Below are 9,354 nucleotides of genomic sequence, written 5' to 3'. Positions count from 1 at the left end.
GGGTTCAATCGGAAATCGGAAGTACGTCACCAGTCAGCTTCCGTTGCCATTTTGACGAGAAGAGCCGAGCGCCTGGTGGGACTGCGTGTTTATCGTTCGTGGGTTTAATTTGAACGAAACAACCCGTCACAATGGCTATGCAAGCAGCAAAACGCGCTAATGTAAGTGTGAGAAAGTGGGACTGTGAATTTTGTGATAAATAGAGCTTCAGAAACATTAGCTCAGTTAGCTTCGAAGCTAGCCTTAGCTTGTGTTAGCGCACGGTTAGCCGCTTAGCACGTTAGCAAAATGAAAACAACAACATTGTATCGTAACATTTCTCGTTGGTGCTTTTTATGATGTCTATCTTGAGCACACGGTTAAAGTCGTCTTCTGTTTGAGATGATTGATGCTGTTCGGGCTTTGGTCGTTAGTTTAAATGTCTGAGTTGTATACGTAAGGGCAGGAGAGGGTTGAAGGGGCTGGTGGGTAAAATAAAAGGAAGAAAATAAAACGGTTTACTACTGATTTAACTTAACTCCGGCAAGGTTTGAGTTAAATGTCTACAAGCTACGTTTCCGCGGTAGCTTTGTGTTGAATGCTCGTCAGTAGTCGTAACTTCAACAGTGTTTATTTATCCGAACTGTTTTATTGTTTTTTTGTGCTGCAGATCCGATTACCTCCTGAGGTGAACAGAATCCTGTATGTCAGGAATCTTCCTTATAAGATCACAGCAGAGGAAATGTATGATATCTTTGGGAAATATGGACCAATACGACAAATCAGAACGTAAGTGTTTCACTGTAGATTTTCAGAAATAGCAGTTGAAGTGCATGAAGTCATATTTTGGAGTTGGACTCCACGTTTATCTGTCTTTCTCTATCTTTGACCAATATCTTCAAATGTTATTCAAATCTCTCAATTATTTAAAGTGGACATAAAAGCACTACATCTTTCTGCTACTTTACTGTACATTAGCTAACTAGTCACAGAACTGATAACTCTGTAAAAAACAGGTACATTGAAACTTAAAAGCAGTCTAAGGAGGTCACTTTTCTCCATGTTAAAAAACCAAGGACATACTGTCCACCACTGTAGGACTAAGCATTGTTAGCTAGCTCCAGGGTACCTTGGGTGAGCAGACAGAAGGGCTGGCAGAGCAGATGCCCCACAGGCTGCGGCAAGCACTGTTGTATGCAATAAAATAGTCTTTCTTTTCCCAAGCGTTTCCAACCAGGTTACACCATAATGAGTTACGACATGTGTATCAGATCTGAAACATAGCTAAGTTCCTTACTGATGCATGATCAGGAATCTTAGCATTCATTGGTGTGTTCACAATGAGAATAGACGGACCAAAAACAAAAAATGGCAGCCTCAGAGGAAGAGGTGCAAACAAATTATGCTATTTTGCTAAACAAATTGTCCTTCCTCATCTAATAGTTTTGTATTATGGCACATTATTTGTTCAAAGTCTGATCTAAATTTGAATTTGGTGGTAATTTTATTGCGTTAGAGCACTGACTGCAAGAAACCGCAAGCTATGACCATCACGACTGAATTTCTGAAGCATTTCCTCTAAACTTTGTATTAGCCCGGAGCTTCTAGCCAAGATAATAAGACTGGATTCAGAGATAAACAGTACAAAGTGGGGTAGATGGTGCATAAAAATCAATCTTCTAGTAGAGCTGGGCGATATGAGATTTTTTCATATCACGATATGTTTTTTTCATTTCAGGCGATAACGATATCTATCACGATATAAGCCAAATAACTATATTTGTAAGATTTAAATGTGCCGTTGCTCACAAGTAAAATGTGAAATAATCAGCAGCTTCTTTTTAAATATTTATTTCCCATAATAAGTTCAACAGGGTAGATGTACTTAAGGAACATGAGACTTTTTCAGCTAAATAAAGGCAAATATTGCAAACTACACAAAAGGCAGCCGCTAAAGCGTTTAAGTTTCAAAATAGAACAAATGAAACAGACTAAATTGTCAATTCCACTTAGAAATAAAGTATTAATTCTAAAAATAAATCTTAGTTTGTTTTACAGAAGAACAGACAAAACTGACTAACTTTTGTCAATATCAAATAAACTGAGAACTAAAAGGAAATTCTCAATCTCTCCTTGTTGTATAGCTGAGCTTTTCAAACAGTTTTAACAGTTACTTTAGTCTGACAAAAGCCGAATGACGAATTAGCGCTTCCAGTCAGAGACTGAGGCTACGTCCACACGTACACGGGTATTTTTGAAAACGGAGATTTTCTGTTTTCGTTTTAAAAAATAATCCCGTCCACACATAAAGGCAGAAATGAAGGAAAACGCTGCTATGAACATGCCAAAGCAGCAGGTGGCGCTAGATTCCTAACCGTGCAGAAATGTTGGCCAATCAGAAGTCTAGAAGCCTCGGTGGGAAAAAGTAAACAAAGCTGCGGCATAGAAGCAGAACAGAGTCGTATGTGTGGAGGGACAGTAACTGTGTGTATATGTAAGCATTTAAACACTGCAGAGAGTAGAATTAACAGTAACAGTATTGTAGAAATTCATTTCACCGAAACAATAACGTGGCGCACAGTGTGACGCATGCACCAGTTTATTGTATTTCCAGACTTGCTTTCGGCACAATTTACAGTGCACGCTACTCTGTTTTTGTCAGACTTGAAATAGCCGAAATACCTTCACACTACGGAACTTCTATGGCTCTTCCGTTCGACAATCTCTCCGGCGTTGGAACCATCATCTGTTTTCTCTTCGGTCACGCTCGGTTGATTTTTCTAGTCGGCACAATCATTTCCTCCATTATGCGCTGGCTCCATTACCCGCTGGCTGCTTCCCAAACAAACACACGTGCGGCTTGGCACTTGTGCTGTACGTAACAAGTCACGCGACGTGACGCTGCGGCTGTGATTGGTTCGGCTCTGCGCTACTGAATTTGGATCGGCTGACCTTTTTTTTTTTTTTTTTTTTTTTTTTTTTTAAGAGGACAAGAGCGGCGAGGTCTATCGCGATAGCTTAATTTCTCTATCGAGTAAAAGTTATATCGCGATACATATCGTTATCGTTCTATCGCCCAGCTCTATCTTCTAGCAAATGACATAATGACATTATGTGGAGGACTGCTATGAGAATGGATCCCTGATGTCCTTTGATGACCTGAGGAAGAAGAATCTGTCCTGAAGAAACTTTGTTTTATATCTCCAGTTAAGATCTTTTCTTAAAGCCACTTGGTTAAAAACTGCTCCATGAAGGAAACTCGCCTGGTCTTATTTCAAAAGTGTATTCTGTCTTAATGTGTGCTGTTCCAGAACCGGGGTCACAGGTCAAGGGAGATGTGGGGCTGTGATTTGCATGTAACAAGTGATGCAAAACGAGGGTCGTAATTATGTCAGAAATGTTTAAGTGCAACCATTAATTGCAGATACAGACTGACCCATTATGACTTTCTCCATCAAACGTACAATTCGGCAAAAAATTTGCATAAATATAAACCAGCGTTATGTAGGCTGTGCTTTAGATGTAGCCTTGAGGAGGGTTCATTACTGCACAGTATGTGGTTTTGCACAAAGGTACATTCTGGCATAACTTTTCCAACATTATGTCAAAACCTTTAGTTACCCTCTCCATTAGATCCTCAAATATGTTTATTAAGAAACTTTACAAATGTTGTAACAAAAACAAAACCACTCTGCATAGAATCCTATACAAAGGTTGATAGAATACATAAACTTATAGTTATCAGAGTCAAGCATTGACTTCTCTTGTTTTTGCTGCTTCTTCAACTTGAAAATCTTGCAAAAAAGGACAAAGAAATACTTCTTTCACATTATCTCATTGAGTGCATCACTTCAAAGTTGAAGTGAGAAAAAGCAAAGCCAAAATGTAATGGATGGAAATTCCCCCCCCCCCCTCACTGTGGACAGTATCCGGATGGATAACTAGCTGAAAACTAATGCTTTAAATGGTAAATGGCCTGTATTTGTATAGCGCTTTACTTAGTCCCCATGAACCCCAAAACGATTTACCCATTCACACACTGGTGATGGCAGCTACATTGTAGCCACAGCTGCCCTGGGGCGCACTGACAGAGGCTTTAAACACCTGTTTGATAGTTGACATGACAGTTTTTTAAAAGTAGGGCTCCATGTTTTAAATTAGTCTTAATAAATGTAGTTTTAGGTGTTTGTACTGGGTGAAGATTGCTCGAGGTTTGAATTTGATCCACAAATGTCGCTAACAAAGCCACTATCCCCAATCAGGGGATAAACAGGTGAGATATTTAGCAAATGTAGCACGCTTTCTTAAAGTTGTGTTTTCAGCATGCAGGCAGTGGGCAAATTTAAGCGAATGTTCCAGTAAAATCTCCACAAAAAGTCACAAACAGTGTAAATCCAAAGCTAGCCGGACCATAACCTCAAACAAGTAAATAATGGCTAAAATCACAGTGTTTTTAAATTCACTCAGTCTAAGGTTAGTGACGATGAGGTTGCTAAAAGTTCCACTGCTGATGAGAAGAAAGATGGTCCTGACCAGAGCTCTGACTCTGCCAGCGTTCTTCAAGAACATAAAATCCAACAGACCTGTGTGGACTCTTATTTGCCTTTATACAGACTAGTCCATGTGATTGTTCAGTGCAATGGCACCAGCTGCACATGCACGGTCCCAGAACTATAAGGTTACTATACTGGCATGTCCCAAAGGTCGTGTATTCCCTGCATTGCAGTGAGAGAGCTCCTGGATGTCCTGGCCAGTAAAGTAATAATTTTTTAAAAAGTCCACTTTATTCAGCTCAGAGGAGGTCTAACATTTAATTAAAAAAAACACCCCGCTGTCATGTGTATACAATAATAACACAGGAAATAAGAGAGGGCTAAGAAAACAGGAAAATGCCCCACTGTCACCCACCATCAGTAGGTCTGGTAATGATTTCCTGTGTCTGATGTTTTTCGTAGAGGGAACACGCCTGAAACAAGAGGAACCGCTTATGTCGTATATGAAGACATCTTTGATGCCAAGAACGCCTGTGACCACCTGTCAGGCTTCAATGTCTGCAATCGTTACCTCGTGGTCCTCTACTACAATGCAAACAGAGTACGTATGAGCATTACATCACTGCAGGCACAAAGGTCTTTTGGACCACATGGTTCTTGGAGGTCCCTGAAAGTAACTCTGTTCCTCCAAGCTACATAGATAGCTTCAGGGCTTCTCAATGTTTGCGTTTGAGCTGACAGTATAACTGCTAACATGACCTAACAGCCAGCTGGTGAATGACACAGCAAAACATGTCATTGCTGTGTCATTGCTTTCCTGATGATAGCAGAGCTCGAGTCTTTGGCCAGCACGCGAGGAACAGGGTAGCTGTAGCACCACCCCCTCCGTCACTTAAATGCTTTTATGCTACATTGAGAAGAAACAGAGGGTGTAAATACAGCCGGTATGGCTTTTTTAAAAACTTTGTTGTAATCCTTTGTTTTCAGTCTTCACTTTTTCAGTGTTTAGATGCCAAAGGCAGAAAATCACGTGTAATTGTGCTTTAATGAATCAGCATTTTGTTGTATTTCCTCAGCTACTTCTAAACATGTATAAAGACTTAAAGTTCCCCAAACTATCCCTGCAGTGCCGACACACAAATGAGGACAAAGTGCTCTCACAGAACAGGGCTTAGTCTGTGCTTTAATATTAAATAATATATAGTTTTGCATTTCTATAAAATGAACAGAATATTCATGTACTTTTTTTTAATCAACTCTTTTCGCAGGCTTTCCAGAAAATGGACACAAAAAAGAAAGAAGAACAGCTGAAGTTGCTAAAAGAGAAATACGGCATCAACACAGACCCTCCAAAGTAGTCTTCATAAAGCATTTCTTTTCAGTTCTAGATGTGACATGTTGCTCTGTTTGGACTGGTTTGTTCTAGTACAGTTGTTGCTTATACATCCTTATTTTGGTTTTCTGATTTTCATGATCAAATCTGTATGAACCTGGTTACACCGTCAGTATTTGAGTTCAGACCAGGGCAAAATCTGCTTGTCAGTTTAACTTTAAATTTTGGTTGTGTTCCTGTCAAAGTGATTGACAAGCGAGACAACCTCTTTAGCAGGAGACACGTCCTAGTTTTCACCCAGGGCAACATGTTAAAGTCTGCTAGAGCACATTGCTTTTCTCTCCATACTTTTAATTTAAAGCTGACCATGGATTTTCATTTCTATAAAATAAATCTTTTTTTCTAAAAGCTGCCATCTCCTTGTGTTTTTAACATACTGTAGATGTAATTTAGTGGAAATGCTGTCCTCTGCGTGAACCCATTTAGATCAATAGACTGTGCATTTTCCACATTTGCACAAGGGTTAGGGGTCGGCCGATTCTTAGTTTGCCTCAGGTTTTAAATGGCTTGTGATGCATCCCTGGGGTTTCAGTGGGATGATGAGTGTGGAGACGAGAGCCGCATGGTGACCTCTGTGCAGTCAGTGGTGTGCAGAGTCATGGGTAAACACCACAGGCTTTCTCAGTCACTTCCTCTGAACAGTGTTTGCATTCCAAAGTATTACCAGGAAAATGCAGGATTTCCAGAGGAAGAAAAGACGATCACAATTTTAATATTAACATTAAATCATTCCTTAATAGTGACACCTAGTGGTTGTACAAGGACATTTCAGATGATTTTATTAGCTGCGTCATTACAAGGTTTTCTATGGCCTTTTAGTAAATTAGGGCATTATTTTTATGTATACCAGTAAATCTGAAATAAGGACCCACATTTGAATTTTACATCAAGTACCTGTTAGAGCTGACAGATGTGTGGCTGAAGATCACAGCAAGGAGTGCAAATCCAAAACAATTCCAACAGTACTTGTTTTTTATTGCTTGACAGTAGGACGTACTGTAATTATCTAATAATAACTACCAGCTCAACACTTACAGGAACCGGATTAATCGCTTTTCCTTAATTATGCTTAACTGGACTGTTAAGTACAGTAAACAAGACTAAACACATCACTTCTGACATTCAGTGGATTGATAACATCTTGTTTTGGACTTCTTTAAGTTGCTTGAAGACGTTTCACCTTCATCCGAGAAGCTTCTTCAGTTCTAAGGTCAAATGGTGGAGAGTCCCAGATATAAACCTAGTGGGAGTTTCCCCCCACAGAGGGACAAAAGGACCCCCTGATGATCCTCTAATCGCCTGAGCCAAGGTGGGAAACTGGGCGTGGGTCCCAATCAGCCAGAGTTTCGGGTGAGTTCATTGTGAAACCTGGCCCCACCTTATCATGTGATGTCCTGAGGTCAGATGGCCCAGGATGTGAGTGGGCGTTAAGGCGTCTGGGAAGGATCTCAAAACTGGATTATAGATGGCAGAGAGTTGGTGTCGTAAACCCCGCCTCTGTTCAAAGATGGTCGCTCACAGTGGACATAGATGCTTCTTTCACTCCTCTTTCAAACCATCTGTCCTCTCTGTCCAAAATGTGAACGTTGGCATCCTCGAAAGAGTGACCTTTGACCTTTAGATGCAGATGGACTGCTGAGTCTTGTCCTGTCGAGGTGTGGAGGTCATTGCAAGCTCCTTTGACTACGATGACCTGGATGACAGAACCTTCACAGAAACATCTTGTTTTATTGCCGTGGTTCTTTAGAAGCGAACGATCCCAGTCTCGGAGGACTCACAAATGTAAAGTGGAATCTTTAATGTACACTTTATATATTTCCTTTGTAAAAGCATGGACGGAAGGGTATGCTAGGCTTTGGCCCACATCTGTCTAAAACTGTATGTAACCATGAATAACGTGTTTGGGAAACTACCTGCACAGCAGGCAGCACTGTTAGTTCTCTCAGTCTCAGAGCAGCGTTTCTAATTTTGATTGAAGCTGTCAGAGAAAACTGCAGCTTTGAGCAGCCATGATATTAGTTTACAGAGGCTGTTAGAATTATATGTCTAACGTTAACATGTTGGTGACACAATAATTTCATCCTAACGGCACTGACGTATTCATAGGGTTAATCTTTGAGACAAAATATCACGAGGTCGTCATGATTTTGCAAATATTCCACCTGGTAGTGCAGTTTGCACAAATTGTTTTAAAAATGCACTCACACTACAAACATTACTGACGAGTCAAGATCTGCACAAAGTGACAGAAACACTGAAGCAGCTGCACATTTTATTCTTATTGTCATGTTTGTCCTGTTTGTCAGGTGACAGCAGAACCAACACAAAGCTCAGAGAGCAATGGTGACTCAAGATCACAGGTGAAACTGGATGATGACCTGGTGGTTTGTGACTGTATTTGAAGCACATGTGTGACTGCATGTATGTGGAGTGTCTCACTGTCATTCATCAGGTGACAGAGGCAGCTCTGCCATGTTGTTGCTCAGAGGTGACTGACTGATGATTTGATGCTATAGATTAACTTGTAATATATTTTTATTATCATGACAATTGTTAGGCTGCTGATGTAAATTGATTCATTAGTGTTTATTTTACAAAGAATCTGAATTGACATGTCTCACTGTTTATATGGCACAAAGCCATGTGTTATTTTATCAGGTGGCAATATGTCCTAGTGCAGTCAGAGGGGAGGAGCCAGGGCCAAAGGTGAGGCACATCAAGCACAGAATAATACTTTTAATCTGAGGATAAAACGCAGGTACTGAGGCTGAAAGAAGCTTCAGTGCTCTCAGAAGACTAAAAACATGGCTAAGGTCAACAATGACTCAAATGAGATTAAACAATGCTGCTGTATGTCCACCAGGAGACACTGGACAGTATAGATGTAAAACAAACATGCCAGCAGTTTATCTCAGTTAGTGAGAGGAGCAGGCCTGTGTTTGGCTGCTTCACATAGTGGACATTGAGTTGTTGTGTGGGGCATGTAGCCCATGTCTGTTGCTGTAACCGTAGTTCATGTTTAGAATAAAAAGCTCACTGACTTGATCGGGGCAACAGTGCCTAAACTGTTGCATAATGTTGCTGAGAGATCTTTGACTCTGAGGTCATCTTAGACGAGTAGTTTTATGGACAAAACCCAGCAGGTCACTCAGTGTTCCCTTAGTGCCAAAATATAACAGATGTTGGTGTAGTATAACTGAAGTAATGTTGTTAAGTCCTTAAAGTCATATTCTTTTATTGTCATGACTGTATTTGAAGCCATTTTTATTTTTGTATGATACCTGATTTATATGGAATATGGCTGAACTAAAGCCTGAAATACTTAGTCAGTCATTTGTTTAATAGTAATTTAACATTATATAATTCACATATAAAACTATGAATTGTAATTTTAAATGGTTTAAAAGCAGGTAGAATAGCACATGTAGGCAAGTATACTTCTCCTTTTTTATCAAGAAGCAAAGACAAAAAGGACAAAAAAAGAAACAG

The 9,354-nt window shown here is 40.1% G+C and overlaps 1 protein-coding gene across 1 annotated transcript; it reads left to right on the top strand.

The window, feature by feature from the left end:
• Window positions 1–6,213, top strand: sf3b6 (splicing factor 3b, subunit 6). The gene is made up of 4 exons (XM_086264223.1): window positions 1–161; window positions 650–768; window positions 4,935–5,073; window positions 5,741–6,213. The coding sequence occupies exons 1-4, from the start codon at window positions 132–134 to the stop codon at window positions 5,828–5,830; spliced, it is 378 nt and encodes a 125-aa protein (XP_086120349.1). The 5' UTR covers window positions 1–131; the 3' UTR covers window positions 5,831–6,213.
• The last annotated feature ends 3,141 nt before the right edge of the window (window positions 6,214–9,354 follow it).

This window comes from Aulonocara sp. 'chitande type north' Nkhata Bay, linkage group LG15 (assembly GCF_057382095.1).
Source record: "Aulonocara sp. 'chitande type north' Nkhata Bay isolate Kocher_YH1m ecotype deep benthic linkage group LG15, A_spYH_male_GT1.1, whole genome shotgun sequence".
NCBI lineage: Eukaryota > Metazoa > Chordata > Actinopteri > Cichliformes > Cichlidae > Aulonocara > Aulonocara sp. 'chitande type north' Nkhata Bay.
Note: the sequence above shows the minus strand (reverse complement) of the source record. Positions and strands in the feature narration are given on the sequence as shown.

What these genes read in the sequence shown, in the direction of transcription:
- sf3b6 (XM_086264223.1), top strand. Translation starts at nt 132, where the DNA reads ATGGCTATGCAAGCAGCAAAACGCGCTAAT. An exon ending in AAGCAGCAAAACGCGCTAAT is followed by an intron (nt 162 to 649) that starts GTAAGTGTGAGA and finishes TTTGTGCTGCAG; the next exon opens with ATCCGATTACCTCCTGAGGT. An exon ending in TCTACTACAATGCAAACAGA is followed by an intron (nt 5,074 to 5,740) that starts GTACGTATGAGC and finishes CTCTTTTCGCAG; the next exon opens with GCTTTCCAGAAAATGGACAC.